This window comes from Acomys russatus, chromosome 14, assembly GCF_903995435.1.
Source record: "Acomys russatus chromosome 14, mAcoRus1.1, whole genome shotgun sequence".
Lineage (NCBI taxonomy): Eukaryota > Metazoa > Chordata > Mammalia > Rodentia > Muridae > Acomys > Acomys russatus.
The window spans coordinates 398,929-420,485 of record NC_067150.1 but is presented as its reverse complement, the minus strand read 5'-3'; the positions used below and the strand labels follow the sequence as shown (position 1 = coordinate 420,485).

At 35.4% G+C, this 21,557-nt stretch overlaps 1 protein-coding gene across 2 annotated transcripts in view; it reads right to left on the bottom strand.

Moving 5' to 3' along the window:
• The window catches only part of Gucy1a2 (guanylate cyclase 1 soluble subunit alpha 2), a 321,255-nt gene that overhangs the window by 288,819 nt on the left and 10,879 nt on the right, over positions 1–21,557 (bottom strand). For both annotated transcript variants that reach the window (XM_051155869.1, XM_051155868.1), the window contains exon 2: positions 5,872–5,933. In XM_051155869.1, the coding sequence (XP_051011826.1) occupies positions 5,872–5,933 (62 nt within the window). The remainder of the gene's footprint in view (positions 1–5,871; positions 5,934–21,557) is intronic.

Genomic DNA, 21,557 nt, shown 5'->3' with positions numbered 1-21,557 from the left:
AACAGTAATGTTATCTTGTAAATGAAAGATGAAATAAATAAATTGGAGCCTTGAACTTTTTGACTTAACATTTTCTAACTATGAGAACTTGTCCAAGTAACCTGGTCTATCAGAGTACCTTCAGGCCCTAAATACTAGTGGTCTCTCCTAAAGTACCTGTTAGTGACTGCATGACCCAATGCCTTTTTAAGCACAGGTAAGCTGAGACTTCCCTAATGGCATCTGAATGAGATATGAATTGAGGGAAATTTATATTTATTTATACAATGTTCTAACTGCACATGAGTCAGCAGGCCAGAGTAGGACATCAGATCACATTATAGATGGTTATAAGCTAGTTGAGTATTGAACTCAAGATCTTTGGAAGAATAGCAAGTTCCCTTAACCTCTGAGCCATTTAATGGGAAAAGAGGCTGTCTCTGATGTGGAATCTGTTGCCAGCACTTTGATCACTTCCCACCAGCAGGACTGCCTTCCCAAGCCACAATGGAAGAGGCCATGCTTAGTCTTGATGTGACTTGATGAGCTGGGATGGGTGAGAAGGGGGGGCTCCCCTTTTCTGAGGAATAAGAGAAGGAGGGATGAGAGGAAAAAGAGTGGGACTGGGAGGAGAGGAGAGATTGGACTGCAACCAGGATATAAAGTGAATAAACAAATAAAGGGGGGGGGGACAAAAATTGAGGACAGTGACAGCCAAGTGTTTCTTATTCCAAAGGGCTGGTCAAGAAGACCAGAATGCTTATTTAGATGGTAATTTCACTCCACCTATGTTGACACTCATTTTTAAAATAAGGAAACTAAAGCTAAGAGATTTGTTTGTTTGTTTGTTTTGTTTTTCAAAACAAGGTTTCTCTGTGTAATAGTCCTGGCTTTCCTGGAACTCTCATTGTAGACCAGGCTGGCCTGGAACTCAGAGAGATCCACCTGCCTCTGCCTCCTCTGTGCTGGGATTAAAAGCCTGCCCCACCATGCCCAGTGGAGGCTCAGAGATTTTAAGGAATCTTTCCACAATTATCTGATAATAAAACATGACTTGACATCCAATATGGCTTAACTGCTAAATTCTGAAACATGTACTTCCAAAACAAAGACACAGATAGAAGAAAAGGCATATATTCCTAGCAAGAGGCATTAGAAAAGGAATTTCAAATTAAGCAGGTATCACTCAACCTGTTTCTTTTAATTCCTTAGTTGAACTCTGCCTATGGCCTATGACTCCACCTGTTTCTCATTGTTCTTCCCATTATACGTTGCCAAATGGTCCATTCCCTACTATGCTCCCTTCATCAGCACAGATGTCTCTTTAGAGACTTAGTCAAATAGTCACTAATATAACAAAGCACAAGTACCATACCTTTACACAAATTAATAGGAACCAAAAGTGTGCTATACAAACAAGAGGATGTCCATTGTATAAGAGGAGACTATTTCACAAAGTCCTTCTTTCTCAGACATAGAAGATTAACATAAATGTGAGACTATGCAAGTAAGTTGGTTTAATTTATGCTAAGGAATATATCCGATAACTAAAACTACAAAATTTGCAATCATAATGGACACAGATGCTATACTCAGGCCCTCAGCTTACACCTTTCTTATGTATAAGTTTTAGTTCACTATGCTCCTCAAAATTCTACCCACACTTCTACATTATAAAGTTTCCCTCTTTTCTTTCTAAAAGCTAGTGCCTCCCACACGCCAATCACTAACAAAAACAAAGGGATATAGAGATAAACAAGAGAAATAAATTTAAAAAAACAAAGTAATATCAGATAGGGATGATCACTGTGAAATTTTAAGTGATAATATAACAGAAATGATGGTTTGGAAACTGAGTTCAGAGATGGATGCTTAGGGAAGACCTCTCAGAAGTGATGGCATTCTAGCAGAGGCATGCATATAAAGAGAGAGTAATATGCAGATTTTGCATACAGAACATCTAAGAACTCTGAGACTAATCTTGAGAAAACAGAGAAGTTAAAAGAAATTGGAATGAAAGGAAAAGAGTGAATGATAAAAGAGAATGGACTTTTAAAAGTAGAGCCAGATAACCAAGAATTCAGAGTTTAATCTATCCTAATGGATAAATATGGTTTATAACGGCATTTCAAGGTGTTATCTCTAAACTGGCAGCATTAGAGTAATCTGATAACTTCTCAGAAATCTTAATCTTGTTCTCTCTTCAGATATATGGCATTAGCAACTCTGGTGGTAGATATGGGGGTTAATCTTGGCTGCTACTTGGACAGAGTTGAGATATTCTTACAGTATAGTAAATCACACTCCTGGTTGCATCTTTAAAGATGCTTCCAGAGGTGATCAGCATGGGTGTCATTGTTTAACAGGCTGGGGAACTGGGGTGAGACTAAAGCAAAGGGAGAAGGCTGGCACACTTATATGTTCAACTCTTCTTAAGCAGATGAACTTCTGCTGTTGTCACTGCTTATAGACATTATACTCCAGATTCATTAGCTTTTATATCCAAACATACACTATAGACTCTCCAAGAGGCCTTGTAGACCTTTCTCTCCACACTGGAAACCTCAATGTTCTCTTTATTCTGTAGCTTCCAGCTTCTTAGACTGGGCAACTATAACTATAAGGCAATTCTAATGCAGATTAGATAAGAACCACGGTCTTCAAGTAATTTTTGAATCATTTCCTATGGAAAAACTCAGGACTAAGAGATACTGAATAGAGGCCACAAAATTAGATCAAAATCTCTTGGTAAGAGGAGATGATGATGATGATGACAACAATGATGACAGTAGAGGAAGAGATTTATCACATAGAGTGGGTAAATCACTTTAACATACACTCTCCCAACACAAATAATCTCTATGAATAAATACATGAACAAGTGAAAAAATAAAATAAAATTAACTTTAAAAATTAAACCACAAAATAATTGTTTAAAGATACAGAGGCCTCTTGTACTCCTTAACAAGAGATTCAATCTTTCTTGTGATCCTTTGAATGGATGCTCCTTGTCCAGTGCTAGGATTTGGAGAGGCAGCAAAAATCCTCCATGAGTCTCTATAGGCAAAAGGTATAAGAATTCAAGGAGTGGTGGGTGTATAGTACCCTTCATATTGATATGTAAAACAGAGCAAAGGGCACAGTTTGGAGGAAATAAGAGGGGAAATAGAAAGGTCAGTGGTTGAAGCCATATTGATAAATTAAAAAGAACCTATGAAGGTGCTTGAAATTCCCTTAAGTGTAAGAAACGTATCACATAAAAAAAAAGTTGGGGCAGTGGTGGCACACGTCTTTAATCCCAGCACTCTGGAGACAAAGGCAGGCAGATTCCTGTGAGTTTGAGGCCAGCCTGGTCTACAAAGAGAGTTCCAGGACAGCCAAAATTACACAGAGAAACTCTATTATGGAGGGAAAAAAAGGAAAGAAACACATCACTTTTCACAGTTAAAAATAAAAGGCCCTAAACTGTGTTTTATGAAGAAGAAAAACACATAGGTGTAAACACATTAGTCCTAGTGTTAATGATTTAGATTTTCTCCTTTTTCCATTTCGTAGAGACAAATGAACAGCAGAAAATCTCAAAGTAAAAAACAAAAAACAAAAGAAAAAAATAGTAAAAGGTAAAAAGTAAAGATGAAAGGGGAAGCTATACTATGAGAGTGAAGTAGGGAGAAGGGAAAACAGACAAGAAAAACAAACACAATGAGATTGTAGCCAATTAGCTCCTTTGTCTCCATGAACATCAAGGCAATTGAAGGCATTAGTGGTCCATCTCCTAGATGACAGCCAAGCAAACATGTTGATAGATCTATTTTAGTCAAGTTAGACATCAGGACATCTTGTTATACTCAAACTATCCATATTCCTTATATTGTGTTGGACAGAATAAACAGAACTAAGAAAAGATTATTTAATAAATAAAAAGGGAATCACCCTAGGCCATATCAATACACATAGGAGAGTTAAGGTCATTAGATAAAAGGGAACTAGATCCCACCAATGGCCAAAGTATGCTCTATTGATAAGCAAAATGAGGTCAATTGTCTTTTAAATGGTAATATGAAAGTCCTTCACCCAGTTTGTCCCTAAGGCAGTTTGGATCACAAATGAGAGCATTTTAAAAATTATTTGATTCTATAACAAGACTGTATTCTTAATTCCAAAAATAATACTTTGAATTAGATATCACAAAAATATTTAAAATATGTTGACTAATTGTTTTAAGTTATGAACTAAGTTAATCCACACAGTACACTCTGAAGTAGCAAACTCATTGATAGTGATTACTTTAATAATTTACTTAGTGATTTCCTTTTAGAATGTACAAGGAAAGGTTAAATATGCATCAAATTAAAAGCCATCTTGTGAATTTAAATATGTTTTTCTTAACACTACACTCCTAAGAATTCATGTGTCAAAGTTTTTTAAAGCAATTATTACTGAATGAAAATCAAAATAATCGTGTTTAAAGTACATGGCATTATGCTAGGTACTGACATCACTTTCTATCCTTCTGTCCTGTTTTATTTCTAATCATATTATATCCTACCAGCTCCAAATTTATTCCTGACTTCCATACTGCAAAATGATCACTAATAATATATCAAGAATTACCAGTTTGACTCTTTATAAATACACATCTTTGCAGCGCACAGAGTGAGATACCAGAAGAACTAAAATTGGATTTCAGGGTAAGTGGGGCAAAGGTTAAGAAATAAGCCTATGGGAGATAATCTGGCCAGCTGCAAAGAGCAGCCGCCACTGGAGAGAGCATTGCCTAGTGACTGACCCAAAGGGTCCCACCAGAGATAGAGTTGATAAGAGACCCAGTTTTATGGCCACATTCCTTCCTGCCCACCAGAGACAGCATTAGCTAACAACTGCCCCATCCTGTCTGTCGGGGAGAACAAAAGAAGTTAAACCATGGGTGGTCTTGGCACCCTTTTCTGCTTAAAGGACATTGAGAGGATAAAAGGACCAGAGATCACAGCTGTGGGTGCTTCTGAGACCACAGGATTTGGGGGATTGGCACGACCCAGATTGGAGCTGAAGTAAAGATTCCTCTTGTATTATACAGGGAGTTCCTGTGTTTTCTGGTTCTTTTTTGGGGATCAATCTGGGTGCAACAAGAGAATACTAACAAGGTATAGTAACAATATCCATTGCTTCTAATATTAATTTACTTAATATGAAATCTAGATTACTCAAAAGTGTAAATTTAAGATTTAGATATTTGCCAAACTGCTTTTGATAGAGCCAATCAAAAGTGACTTTAAGCTTATTTGGAGTTTCCTCTCTGAAAAACCTATCACTGAAACCATATCACTTAATTATGATATCTAGTCTTTCATTTAGTTATTAATATAACCAATAATTTTTATTAAAATTCTGTTCTGATGATGTCTTGATTTATTTTGTTTTTTGATATGAAGCATTTTTAATACACATAATTATCAAAAACATTTCAAGAAATATCAACTAACAGAGAAAAGATGTATCATGTGACCCTGGCTAAACTAAGACCTTTCCTTAAAGTGTAGGTTTAGCCAGACTCTATGTAGGGATTCAAAATCACATTTAAAGCTTCCCACTAAGTAGCCACAATCCTTCCATGGTAGTAAAACAAAATTATGGGATTCAGTCTTTCAAATGGAAGATAAAAACATGAGAGAGGGGCAAAGATGTGAGGAAAACAAAAAAGATAATTTTAGTTTTTATATAAAAGAATTAAACACAAATAAACCAAAAAATTTTTCACTGCAAAATACTATTATTAGTCCTAGCCTACACATTAGAAAATAGATGCTACAAAGTCAACTTCAAGAGCACACTAGCTTACAATCTGAACAGCTGCCCTTGATGAATCAATAGCCAAAATCCATTTTTACCCACCTAATAACTTGATGTTCATAATGCTGCAATGTCCTCTTCAGAGTCAGGTTTATAGTCTGAGCCTACAGTATAATAGAAAAAAAAGAACACACATTATCAGCTCATCAATGAGGTTCCCGATCTAAGGATAGGCAGATTTATGTCATAAATATTGCTACTTTACAGCATTAATGCATCTTGCATCTGGTCACACGTTTCCCCAGAGTAACTAAATGAGGACATCATGCCCAATTTCCCAGTGTTGAGTACAATGGTATTTCTTGCTTTCCTCCACATTCTTTTGATGATCTATTTTTTTAAGATTTATTTATTTATTATTATGTATACAGCGCTCTGCCTGCATGTGTAACTGCAGGACAGAAGAAGGCATCAGATGACATTACAGATGGTTGTGAACCACCATGTGGTTGCTGGGAATTGAACTCAGAATCTTTGGAAGAACAGGCAGCACTCTTAATCACTGAGCCATCTCTCCAGCACCCCCCCCCCCTTTTTTTTAAATAATTTATTTATTTTCATTTTATGTCCATTGATGTTTTGCCTGCATGTCTGTCTGTGTGAGGGTGTCAGATCTTGGAGTTACAGACAGTTGTGAGCATCCATGTGGGTGCTGGGAATTGAGCCCCGGTCCTTTGGAAGAGCAGTCAGTGCTCTTAACCACTGAGCCATCTCTCCAGTTCCTTGATGATCTATTAATGAGTATTTAAAAAAATACGCAATGGCTACAATGAATGATTTGGGAGCAATGAGAAAGGGCATACAGAATCATGGCTTGCAACCTTTCCCAGGTCCTGTGTATATCCCTGTGATTTAATAAGTAGCTGAAAATTCACACTTTTATTTATTCATTCATGTTGTAACAAGACTACCAAAGGTAGTCTGGAAGTCACAATAAATTGAGCCAAAATTTTCAACTCTATAATTACACATTTTAAGCTCAATGAACTTTTCTTTCCCTATTAGTTTTTCATCTAAATGAACTCATAAAATGGCTGGGATAAGATAGGAAGCAGTGGTCCAGAGTCCATCAGCAATACTTCAAGTCTGCCTAACTTCCTGTGTGCTCCAAGAAATACCAAGCAGAGAATTGCTCTCAATTCTCAGGGAGAGACCACTCATGCTTTGGATTGCCCCCCTCATATCTTCAAAAGAGAAGTCTATAGCTCGTGAATGAACTACGTAATCTCTCCCAATAGCAGGTTAAGATAGTTTCTTAACCCTAGATCAAGAAATTATCCTCAGGTTTATCTGAACAGTAGGGCCCCAAACTTGGAAAATCTATATATACAAATGAAATGGATACAAACTTCTCAGAACACTAATTTTATTAAGATGTTATAGTAAGAAATAAATCTCAATGGCAAAAGAGTGAATCTTTAAGATAAAATATCTCCTTGAAATTCTTACATTTATGCCCATAGATTGTGCATCTCTCAACTTCCATCAGAGAAGTTTATTATGTAGATTTTTAAGTAGATACAGAAACTTACAGTAAACAGACAATTAAGACATCTATATTGTAGCCCCAAACCAAAGGCTGAATGATCATTGTATAAGAGAGAACAGAGATTGTAGAATACAGAAATAGTGAAATAGTATTTGCCAGAACCCACAGGGCTGTTGAATACATAAATAGAAAGTAGCTGTGATTTTACTTGCACAAAACCTACAGCAGATCAAGCCAGCCAAAATCTCAGTGTAACTAAAGGGCTCATGACTTTCCACCTATTCCTGAGTAGCTATTGGCAATTGATGCTGCCGGTGAAGAGAAAGTCAGTTGCCTTCAGGAATGCTGCTCCCAAGAGGCTGCCCATGTTCCAGTAGCTGATGCCACACCCATAAACATACAGGGAGCTCTAAGTGAACTCAGTGAAATTTCAGGTTTTGTTTATCTGTTTTTTAAATACACAAAGTTGGGAAGGAAAGTGGAGAGAGGAAAAGGGAAAGAATTACATAAGAGGGATTTGATGAAAATACATTATATGCATATATAAAATTCTCAAAGAATTTCTGTTCACTATAAATTTCAAAATATTTCTGTTGACTGCAGCCAAGCAGAAATAAATCCACTAAATTCTTAGCAAAATGTTGGTTTATTATACCAAGGATACATTTTAGGGAATATGAATGTAATAGATTCTTTGATACTCAAGCACCAACCACTACAGTTTGGAAATGTTAGAGACTACTACTACTCACTCTACAAAAATAGTGCCTCTAAAAACGTCATCTGTATAAAGATCCAGTGCCAATCTGGGTACCTAACAAAAAGTTAAGAAATATCAATTTCTTGATTCTCATCCTACAAAGTGAATCTTAACAGCATATAATTTAAGGGAGGAATAAGACATATATGTTACTTTTTACTTCGATCCACCCCATTTTTATCTCTGTATAAATCATCCAGGATAAATTTGGTGATGTTTTATCTTCAAACACTTAATACTCACCTTTTGTCAGAAACAGTTGTTTTAAAGTGAGAAGCTGGGATTAAATAATAACATAAAACAGGGCCGTCCACTGAAACATATAAGAATATGTATGTCTAGAGAAGAGTACCATTCCACTGTACAAACCTAAGGCCTCAGACATTGTCTCGTCCTAGACAAAGTCAAGGTACAAGTTAAATTTAGGGGAAAAAATCAGACTGTATGAATTCAAAGTGGGACATTGTGTCCACTTCCCCTTCTCTTTTGGAATATTGCTTATCTTAAACTTGTGCAAGTTTCCATAGTCTACACACACACACACACATGACTCTACAACAATTATATGCCTGTACCACATACACATACTCACTCATGCCTGTAACTATAACACACAGATATGACTATAGTACGCACATACAAACATGCACAAATATGCCTGCACCTCAAACACATACATACACATACATGCATGAATCACACACTCATGTCTGTACCACAAACACACACATATACACACACATACACACACAGATAGAGAGAAAGAGAGAGAGAGAGAAGAGAGATGCCTATAGAACACACACATAAATATTCCTGAGCCACACACATGCACATGCACATATATATAACTGTATAACACAAACATATGCTTACACCATGCAAATATACACACTCCTGCCTGTACCACACACACACATATACACACATTCACACATATATGCCTGTATAGCACCCACACAATACATACATACACAAATATGCCTGCACCTCATAACCACATATACACACACATGCCTGAATCACACACACAAACCCACATACCCATGCTTGCACTACAAAAACACACATGCCTATACCACATACCACATATATCCCTTTAAAGTGCACATACATAGACATATACATGCACCACAAACACACATGTGCACATACATGCACACGCCTGTACCACATGCACACAAACACATACACAAATACATATGCACTGACATACACACACATACAAATTTTTAAAACACCCTTCACTAAATGCTTATGAGTGCGAATGATGCAAGTCACAACAGACAATGGGGAAAGACCTCCATTGTTCTTCTAATATATTCTCCTTTACCATTAAGAGTCATCTAGAAACATGATTTATAATTTACTTATTGACTTTAATGTCAAACTGAGTTCAAAATCAAAACCTGATTTATTAGTTAGGTCTACTGAAGGAGTTTCTTAAACATTATGATATAAGAGTTTTCATACATGTACAGTACTTTTATGGGAAATATCTGAAATAAAACATCATTTCTGGTGTGTAGTTAGTTGATAATAAATGATGGTTATTTGAATAACTGTGTCAAACAGAAAAACATGGTTTCTGCCCTCAACAGTCCCAAAATCTTATAGGGAACAAAAAGTGTGTGTGTGTGTGTGTGTGTGTGTGTGTGTGTGTGTGAGAGAGAGAGAGAGAGAGAGAGAGAGAGAGAGAGAGAGAGAGAGAGAGATAAAACACTTGTCAATTGACAAAACTTCATGTTTATCTCATTTTTACAAAATAAAGAAGGGAAAGTTGGAAAAGGCTACATTCTACAAGACTATAAAGGCAGTAACTTAGTAAGTAACTGCAAGACAAGACTAGCTTCAAAGTGTATCTTATTTTTACTAGACCCTCCCTTAGAAATCTCTTCAAATATTTGCATTATGTGATTATTTATTTTGTATACATAACTTTACATGATATAATTAACTTTTAAGTGTACAAAAATATATAATTTGTAAGAAAGTAACTAAACTTCTCATATCTGTCCCCAAACACATGTGCACAAAATGCAAGCACAATGGAAACAACCTGTACTTTCTTAGTCAGGGCTCCATTGCTATGAAGAGACAACATGATTTCAGCAACTCTTATGAAGGAAAACATTTAATTGGGGCTGCCTTACAGTTTCTGTGGTTTAGTCTATTATTGTCATGGAAAGAAGCGTGGCAGCATGCATGCAGATATGGTGTTCTAGTAGGAGTTTCTCAGCTTTACATCTTGATTTCAGGCAGCAGGAGACTATGCCACACTGGGCATAGTTTGAGCATATGAGAACTCAAAACCTACCCTCATAGTGGCCTACTCCAACAAGAGCACACCTCCCAATAGTACCACTCCTTATGGCCCATGTATTCTTTTTTTTTAAGGTTGGAGACTTGAAATATAAAGGAATACATGTATGTCATCACATAATTATATACATACACATCATATATATATATCTTATGTGGTGTTTAGCATCTATTTGGTAATGACTCTTGGCCCATGTATTCTAATATATAATTCTATCAGTACCATTCCTATTCAAACCCGCACATGGACATAAGAATTAATATTTAGCTGATCACTTTGCAGTATAAATTTTCATACTTGCTGACCTACTTGAGCATTACTCTGGGCTAATGAAAAAGACAAGTGTTCTTATCACTACATTTCTAAAAAGAACCAAAATTGAAAGGTTCAACATACAATATTGTTTTAAAGTCCTCATTCACATGAAGACCATGCCCTCCTATAATAAACTGTCTTCAATAAGAAACTATTTATTAATGTTTAATGTCAAGATAAAATTAAGGAAGCACATGCAAACAAGTCATTTGATGTTTTCCTTGAGACTACACAGCATTATTTTAATCAAATTGTGTTTTAAAAGAAGATGCAAAAATAAAACATTGAAGCCATCGTTTCAATGCACATCCACATTCCCTCTCTTAGCTTTCTCTCTTCCCTTAATTTATTCTTTCTTCATCTTCAGGACACCCAGTGTCTTTAACCTGCTCCTGATAAACCAAATCTCACCATCATAATCTAAATCCCTGAACCATTCACTAATATTATTTTTCTTAGCTTAGTCAGTAGTTTGCAGGAACAAGGACATGAATGCAATCCACAAGCTAATTGTAGTGTGCAAATCTATAGTAATCACTGGCAAGACAGTCTAGCCTACTAGTCAAATTAGGCAAGAATGAGAGAACCTAGTTTGTTCTCTCTGTCTCTCTCCGTCTCTCCGTCTCTCTCTCTCTCTCTCTCTCTCTCTCTCTCTCTCTCTCTCTCTCTCTCTCTCTCTCTCTCTCTCAAATATATGAGAGGAGGGCCTGCAGACATGACTAACCAATTAAGAACACTTGTTACTTTTGCATAGGACTAGGGTTCATTTCCCAGCACCTACATGGCAGCTCACAAACACCTGTAACTCCAATTTCTGAAGATTTGATATTATATTCTGGCCTTCATTGGCATTGTATTTATGTAGTGCATACATATATAATGAAAGCCTAATATTCATACACATAAAATAAAAATAGAAACTTTTACCAAAAGAAAAATTGTATCTGAGGAAAGAAATCTGAGGTTGCCCTCTTGCCTTAATGGTCTTGATCACAGAAGATGTGTGTGAGCACCCTAATGCATAAACACACACACACACACACACACACACACACACACATCCCTTTAATGCCATGATCTTACACAGTACTCAGAAGAAATATTTTCTCTATCCTATCAAAACTACACCCCTCAGTCTTCAGTAAGGTAAGTAAATGGTACTGTAGAAAAGTTATTCCACCGTATGTAAGTCTGAACTTCTAGTGATAGAATGTAGAGAAATAGGTTTGTCGGTGAAGTAAACCTTGTGGCAGAGATCAGAAAAACTACCATGTCATATCCAAATCACAACAAAAGAGTCACTTTCTCCACAGAATAAAAGTCTTTTGCTCATTAAAAGGCTACACCAAAATAATCCCACACCAAAATTCTGTGAAATAAAATAATCAAAACTGCTTTTATTGATATGCCAATATATGCCAATGATCAAGTTATCTGGCTGACATTATAAATAAAAATAGTCAAATCAAGTCACCTCAAACAAATCATTCATTTCTTAGGAGAGATGTGGCTAGATGTAGTCACTAGCCTTGCTAAATATTACCACACATAAACAAAAGAATAAAAATGGACTGCAAATTAAATATAGACTCTTGAGTGAGTTCCTGTGTATTTCAAATCAAGTTATAATACTAGGCTTTCTTGCAAAATTAGAAAAAGTATCTTCACCTGGGAGTAAAAAATCTTGGAGAATAGGAAAAAAAAGTATCCACTTTCTCATATGAGAAACACTTCAGAGAAGTTGGTGGTTCTCAAGTACAACATTACACAGTGAAATACACATAGGCACAGTCGGAATGCCAGCAATCAAGCACCACCTCTAAAGGATGGAAACTTCTCAGGAAAATGGAACACCACATCAAATGACCCCAACTACTAATTTTTGAAACAAACTGGGAAGTTTAGTTGACTAATAAGTGAAAATTTGCCAAGCTTAATAAAAGAAAAGTTAATTAAAAACTAAAGATGCAGTATTATATAGCTAGTGTTCTAGGCACACTAGTAGAACATCTACAAGATTTCATCCAGCATGTACTTCGTTCTCCCTGTGAACATAGGTGGACCTTTGAGTGATTTCACAAGAACAGAGAATTAAGGTTATATTAAATGAAACATATATGGGAAGACAAAGTGATAAAAATTGTCATATTAAAAGCATGATATAATTAGTAAGGTATATGTAATACCCATGAATTATAAGTGAGTACACTTAACATATCATTGGTATAATTAAGTTTTTTGTACTACAATTTATTAAAAATAATTAAGTTTTATACATTGTACAATGCTGTACTCAAGAATTATTAACGTCTCTAAAGTGTTTCTCATGTGGGAAAGTGGATATTGTTTTTCCTATCTATTAAGATGCTTTTTCTAATTTGCAAGAAAGGCTAGCAGCATAGCTGTATTTGAAATATAGAGATACTCCAGATATTTGACTCTTTGTTATTTTACTTCAATGCTTTCTAAAAATAGCTATTAGATTTTAACTTGATACAAGTCCTAATCAGTAACAATTTAAGATGACGACTCTTGAAGAGAATTGGGGCAACAGCTTATTTATTTAACTCTTCTACCCATCTTCACACAGCACCACATTCAAATCACCCAGGATCATCTGGTGCTTGGTAACAACTCCAGAGACTAATAACACCGTCTTTCGCTTACATCACGACTCACAGTTTATAAATTACTTTCCTTATTTTCATCTTAAAACATGGTTCCAGCACCTTCCTGAGTCTCAAATTTGATCATTTACATTTAATAGATTAAAATCCTGGGGAATCAGTGAGGTTATAAGATTTTATGTGTGTTTCCTCTGTTTTTGCCTCAGGTTCTGGGCTGTAATAACACTTAAACCAAAGACTTGCCCTCCCTTCCCCGTATATGGTTTATTCACATATTGATGTTTCCATCATTAATTGATTTCACTTTGATAACCATTAGAGTGATTCATGCTAACTAGAAATATTTCCTTATTTGCCTTTGTTATCTTTGAAAGCTATGGAAATATTATCAAATCATCTTCCCAAATTTATAATCTAAAGTACTCTACTGTCTCCACCTCATTAGAAAGACAAATATCCAACAAGATCCTGAATGAGACATGATATAGTGCTATCTATAATCTGGTGATCCAAACAGATATTCAATGGAATTATTAATCAAATATTAGGAAAACTATAGCCATATCACCACAGTGTCTACAATGCACTAGCCTCCTAAGTTATAGCAAATAATCACACTTCTCTGGGGAAAACATACACCAACCTAATAATATTAAAAGTGAATCAAGGAAAAAAATCTCACTATTGTAGTTTAACTTCAAATTACTAAAGCACATTTTAGTCTGCCTACTACTCAGTTCTTCAAAAATATCACTTCCTTGTTCCCCCTAATAAGTTACTAGATAACTTAATATTATAATTAGTTATACCAAGGCATATGAATATACAGATGTGAATAATTATATGTAATGTGTTAAGAGAACTAATTTATGATAATCATTACATCTTTCACATTCAGACTTCAAGTATTATTGTTTTTCTGTGCAACATAAGCTAGGCCATTGGTAGTGATGATTGCTTTTGTCAGTCTGTTCACACCTGTCTCATCCTTGGGATGCCAGAGCACACAGACATGACAGAGGAAACACAAACTAGGTCAGCCTAGAGGCAGAGCCCAAGTGAAGAAAAATCCATTAGCATTTCTAACACAGGCCTGCTGCACACTTAGAACTGAATATCTGGTGAGAGTAAAGCCCAAGGAAACCCACATGAAACTTCAAACGGCCCTTTATCAGAAAGTGTAAGACGTAGAATGTACATAGAGCATTATCATACGTGGGGGGGTAAAGCTATTTGTGGAGAGATGCAGGCATCTGTGAATAAGTTTTAAACCTGAAGTGGGAATTAAGACATTAAACTTTAAGTGCTAAAAAATAAAATACAATAAAATAAATATAAGTGCTGAAGAATGAATGAAGAAAACATTATATATACACAATGGGTCTTTATTTAATGATAAAGAACAAAGTCAATTTCAGGAAAATGGATAAAGCTGGTGGACATCATGCCATACAAGATGAACCACACTTTGAGAGGCAGATATTTTTCTTCATGCATGGGAATAATGGCAATAGAAGGCTGACTACTGGGACCAGAGACCAGCACCATAAATTTGAGGCAGGGAGTAAACACTATCATAGCACTTTATACACATTCATAAAATATCATAATAAAATCTATTATTTTCTATAATTAATATGTACCAATAAAGTTTTAATGAAGATAGTAACCAACTTTTTCATTTTTGGCAAGTTATTATTCCTTTCTGAGCCTCACCAAAGTACAACCTCACATATATAAGTGTGAAAACTGTTTACATGATATAGATAGTATATTGTGGGTTTTACCAAAAATTATATACATGATCAAGTCCCTAGATCATCTAATCTGGTAAAACTGAACAATAAGCCATTCATGATAAACTGGTCAGCTGAATATCAGCTATTATGAAGGACATTTAGAATACCATAGCAAAAAGATAGAAGAGATTAAAATAAAAGATGTTGGAAAGCCCAGGCCTTAAATACAGCAATTAATAAATGGGACCTCATGAGGCTGAGAAGCTTCTGTAAGGCAGGAGACACTGTAAACAAAACAAAGCAACCACCTACAGACTGGGAAAAGATCTTCACCAATCCTACATCTGACGAAGGTCTATTATCCAAAATATATAAAGAACTCAAGAAATTAAACACCAGCAAACCAAATAACCCAATTAAGAAATAGGGCTCAGAAGTAAACAGAGAATTCTCAACAGAGGAATATTGAATGGCTAAGAAACACTTCAAGAAATGCTCAACCTCCTTAGTCATCAGGGAAATGTAAATCAAAACAACTCTGAGATTCCATCTTACACCCATCAGAATGGCTAAGATCGAAAATACAAGTGAGACCACATGCTGGCGAGGATGTGGGGAGAGAGGAACACTTCTTCATTGCTGGTGGGAATGCAAACTAGTACAGCCACTGTGGAAATCTATCTGGTGCTATCTCAGAAAAATGGGAATAGGGCTTCCTCAAGACCCAGCTATTCCACTCCTTGGAATATACCCAGAAGATGCTCCAGCACACAACAAGAACATTTGTTCAACCATGTTCATAGCAGCCTTATTCATAATAGCCAGAACATGAAAATAGCCTAAGTGCCCCTCAGTAGAAAAATGGATAAAGAAATTGTGGTACATTTACACTATGGAATATTACTCAGCTGTTGAAAACAAGGAATTCCCAAAATTTGTGGACAAATGGATTGAACTAGAAATGATCCTAATGAATGAGTTAACCCAGAAGCAGAAAGAGTCAAATGGTATATACTCACTTATAACTAGACACTAGCCCAAAGGACATGTCCCATGAAAGTCTTCACCTACCAGGAAAGTGTGACAGAGGGGAGGACATCCTATGAGGACTCTAGATGAGAGAAGCATGGAAGAATGGGGAAATAGAAGGATCCAGAGGGTCCTAAAAACCTACAAGAACATTATGATGGGCGGATCTGGGCCCAGCCAAGGGCAATACATGCAGTAAACTTCAAACTCCTACTCAGATCTAGCCAATGTACAGGACATTCTTCACAGTTGAGTGGAGAGTGGGGACTGAATTTCACACGAACTCTGGTGTCCCATATTTGACCATGTCCCCTTGATGGGGAGGCCTGGTGGCACTCAGAGAAAGAACAGTAGGCTACCAAGAAGAGACTTGATACCCTATGAGCATATGCAGGGGGAAGAGGTCCCCCTCAGTCACAGTCATAGGGGAGGGGAGTAAGGGGAAATGGGAAGGAGGGAGGAATGGGAGGATACAAGGGATGGTATAACAATTGAGATGTAATATGAATAAATTAATAAAATATATTTAAAAAGGATGTTGGAAGAAAGAAAGGTGGAGGTGATCATATTTTATTATATGTGGATTAAATTCTCAAAACATAATTTTATTAAAAAAATGCTTACATTAGAACTAAAATTTTAGCTCTTTTTAGTCATTTGCTTGTCTCGTTAGTTAAGAAAAATAAGTATCTAGGAAAAGGAGAGACTGGAAGAAAGGAAGTAAAAGATAAAGTGAAGAGGTATCAGCAAAAGAGAGAAAATGACTTTGGCATAATATTTTTTTTACAAATTCTTTCTTTAATACTACATTAGTTTAAATATTTCACTGTATAAGTTGACTAATCAGTGAAATAATAACTACACACATTATATGTATAAGGATAAACACACACTCACACCAAACAATAAGGAACATGATAAAATGATACTTAGAAACAAGATACTGATTGGCTATTGTGCACTATTTTTAAAACTTCTAATTTAAAAATATCTAGTTTGGGTTTTTTTAGTAGCAACAAAGTTGTAATTGAAATGTTTACTACTCAATTATTCCTTTTTTCTTTTTTCTTATTCTTTTCTTTGCATATACACTTATATTATTACACATACATACAATAAACTACCTACAGGAAGAAGAACCACGAAACAATCATGAATTATGTAAATGATACATTCATAGTGTTTTGGCTATTTGATATGCAAACTTGAAGAAAACATCATTCTTATCTTGGTAAATCTAAAATTCTGAATGTAAATCAATATCTATCATATCATATCTTGATCAACTTAAAACATCTATCTAGACCTAAAAGCATCTTAACCCCTAAACAACTAACTTTAATTGTAAGTCTAAACTATCTGGTTTTCTACCACATCAGAGACTTGAGAAGGAATAAAACCTAACCTGAGTGAACAGGAAGTGCAGGTTAACAGCTTCCAAAATGAATAAATGCCAGAGGCAGTATGCTGCCTGAACAGTCACCCAAAACTCTCTATATCGTTGGAGCAGTATGTTCAGCCTTCTGACCTAAGACAGACATATTTGCGAGGCAGGAACTATTGAGAACTTGTTTACACTGTCTTGGCAGAGTTTGGCCATCAACTCTGCCTCCTTCCAGTTTTGCCCGCTTTTAAGCAGAGTTCTGTCTGTGGAAGAAAAGAAGACATTTTGTCCCATTGCTGGTTTGCCATATTTGAAGCCATCTTCATAAGGAGATTCATTGATGCTCATCATCTTCTTTGAGGTAGGCTGGGTGTTTTCATAAGTTAATCTGTCTTATTGTCAAAGAATTTTTAAAATAATAAAAAACATCTTTAAATGCAATACTCTGTAGGTTTCTGAGGGTTTTGAAGGCCTTATCTAACTGTTTTACCTTATCTATCTATAGGATCATATCTATCTGTTAAACATAGGCTGTGTATTTTTGTATTCTTGTGATAAAAATAGACCAGTAATTGATATGACCATGTTTTGATCAACTAACAAGTAACTTGTATTACTTAATTATCCTAAGCTGCACTCTGAAAGTATTGGAAATAAATCTTTTATGGGCACAATACTTCATATTAGAGTGTGTGTGTATATATATATATATATATGTAAGGAAAGAGTATAGAATTAAAAACATCCAGTATTAAAAAATATTCTAAGTTGGGAGTGTTGGTGAATGATTTTAATCTCAGTACTCAGGGAGACAGAGGAAAGTACTTCTATGTGAGTTTGAGGCCAGCCTGGTGTACAAAGCAAGTCTAGGACAGCCAAGGTTACACAGAGAAACTTTTCTTGAAAAATGAAAACAAACAAAGAAAAAAAGAAACTAAGAACACTCTGAATCTCTTCTGTGCATAATACCCCACTAACCCATAAAACATTTCCATAAATGGTAAGATATTTGGAACCTTTAAGGATATACCTCTATAGTCTTCTTTAATAAATCTCAAGGTAACAGCAGTCATTCTTAAGATAATGAAAATGGCTTAAGATTTGAAACTTTAAAAATTATAATGGCACATTCTCAGTCATGATAAATATTTATGTGACTTTTCTATCAATATTCTAGTCCTGCAGATTGAGGACATGAAGCAATTTACATACCAATGCAATTATTCACGTGTCTACCTAGACAGCTCTTAGAAGCACCATTCTCACATAATGATTTCTATACAGAACATTGTGGGGACAGATACTGAATTTGATTTTAGACAAGAGACTATCTCCATCCCATACATCATCATTCTCGTTTTCCCAACCTACCTTTTAACCCATAGTTGTTTAGAATTAAAATATTTGATTTTAAATATTTTAAAATCCTGTGGAGGGAGGGGAACACCAGCCCACCCATAAAACCATCAACCCAAAATTTATCATGCCTACATGAAGTATAGGGATAAATATGTAGCAGAGATTGAGGGAATAGCAAATGAATGACTGTCCCAACTTGAGACCCACTCCATGGGAAAGAACTGATCCCTGTCACTATTAATGATAGTTGTCTATGTTTGCAGACCGAAGCCTTGACTAATTGTCTTGTGAGAGGCTTTATCCAGCAGTGGTTGAAAAATAGATGCAGAGTCCCACAACCGAAGAATAGGCTGGGCTCAGGGAGTTTTGTGGTAGAGTAGTGGAAATGATTGAGGGAGCAGGCAGCCTTAAGGACACCACAAGACCTACAGAGTCAACTAACATGGTCCCATGAGGCCTCACAGAGACTGAACTACCAACCAGAGAACATGTATGGGTTGGACCACTTGGTCATCATGTTGGTCACCTAAAAATGGGAGTAGAGGCTGTCTTTGATTCTGTTGCCTTTCCCCTAGTTGAACTGCCTTGCCAGGCCCCATTTGGAGAGAATGTCCTTAGTCCTGCTATGATTTGAAGTATTTGGGTGGGTTGGTACCCTTTGGGGACTTCACCCTCTCTGAGAAAGAAAGGGAAAATGAGGGGAGAGGGACATGAGGGTGGGAATAGGAGGAGAGAAGGGAAGCACCTGCAATCAGGCTGTAAAGTAATTAAATAGATAACTAAGTGGAAGAAAAAACTAAGCAAAATACATATTATATTAAATTTTTAAGGTATCTTCAGGTTAGAATATCTTGATTGCACATATAAATTACATAAGGTAGTGACTGTCTCACCTAGTGGTACAAAATTGGGCTGATATATATTTGTATATTAAATTTGCATATTCATATTTTGTACTTATACAGGATATTTTCATTGAAATAGCTGAATATTTGTGTCAGCTTAATTGCCTTAATTTTATTTAATAGTAAAAGTAACTAGACTGCCAGTAGAAATTTACATTTACAACTTAATTTATACTCACCTTCTTTCACTTTTAATATGGCTATTTTTTAGCTTGCTCTCCAGAGATTGTTCAGATTGCTTTATTATTTTTTACTTATCATTATATTATTACATATATATATACAACAAACTACCTATAGCCAGAAGAACCATGACACAATCAGGAATTATATAAATGTTACATCTTAGTGTTTTGGCTATTTGTGTTTGACAGCATTGAAGAAAACATCTTTCTCATCTTGGTGCATAAAAAATTCGGAATATAAATCAATCTCCATCATATCTTGTCATTATCAACTTAAAACATTTATCTTATCTAGACCTAAAAAATGTCTTAACCCATAAACAACTAAGCTTCATTGGATGATGAATATTAAAGAACCTCCTTATGAAGATGGCTTCAAATGTGGCAAGCAAGCCACTGGGCCAAACGTCCTTATTTCTACCACAGACAGAATATGACTAGTTTTAATCATTATCTTGACACAATCTGGAATGTATTGAGTCAAATATTAAAATGAGGTTACCCTCCAGGACTTATAGCTAGGGGGTATCTAATTTATATTAACTGATCTTTAAATACCTAGACCTCCCTAAGTAGGGAGTCTAGGACTACATAAGTTCATAGAAGGAGTTGAATTATAACCTACGACTGTACACTGAAACCCCTTTCTCATGTAAAGTTGTTTCTGTCTTAGTATTGTACTGCAGTAACAGTAATGAGATCAGGAAAAAATATACCCTTAAGTGTGTGGACAAAGAGAGAAAAGAATCCAAGGAAGGGGCAGAAAGATCATGTGTTTATAATGTTGTTCAAAATAGCAAAAATATAACTTGTTTTCCAATTATATATTCTCTGCTTACATTGAATTTTATATTTTTCATTTTTGGTTTTAGGTTCTTGTGTTGATTATATTATTTGGTTCTTACATTTCTGTGGTGCTCTTAACATAGCTGTATCTTTCAAGAACAAATATTTAATTTGAAATTAAAAAGATGGTTTTCTTTAAGATACTTTCATAGTGACAATAAGTTAGCTCAAAAGAAAAAAAGATACTTTATAGTTTACAAGTACTGCCAGGCCCACAAAACCTTTATTGAACTTTGCATCAGAAACAATAAATCTCTCTTCTCCAGAATATACATCAAACCCCCTCATATCTATCTGAAATTTCAAATGGAATTATAACTTTTAATAGCTAAACTTTATTCTTTAAATCTCTGCCTATCAACCCAATCTCAACATTTCACTCTCTAAAACAAATCCTTTGGAGGGCAAGAATTTAAAAGAAAATAAGAAATTTTTTCATTACTTGTGGCAAAAATTTAAAAGATACAGAGAAAATCAATATGTTTTCTATAAATTCCAATATAAATACCCATTAACTGAACCATTTTATTTTGCCCAATATAAACAATAGTTTATAGACACACAGGTAGTGGCAGGTTTTCAAAAATACCATTTAAAGTAAAGTAGGGACTTTATGTGTAATTAAGCAACAAAGTTACAATCTGTATGAATATGTGTGCTTTCCCTTCTTAGGGAAAACAAAACAAAACCAAAAACCTCTCTAAGCAAAAACACCAGATATGTGGTTGAAAAAAAATCAATAAATAAAAACACTCTTAAAAAAAAAAAAA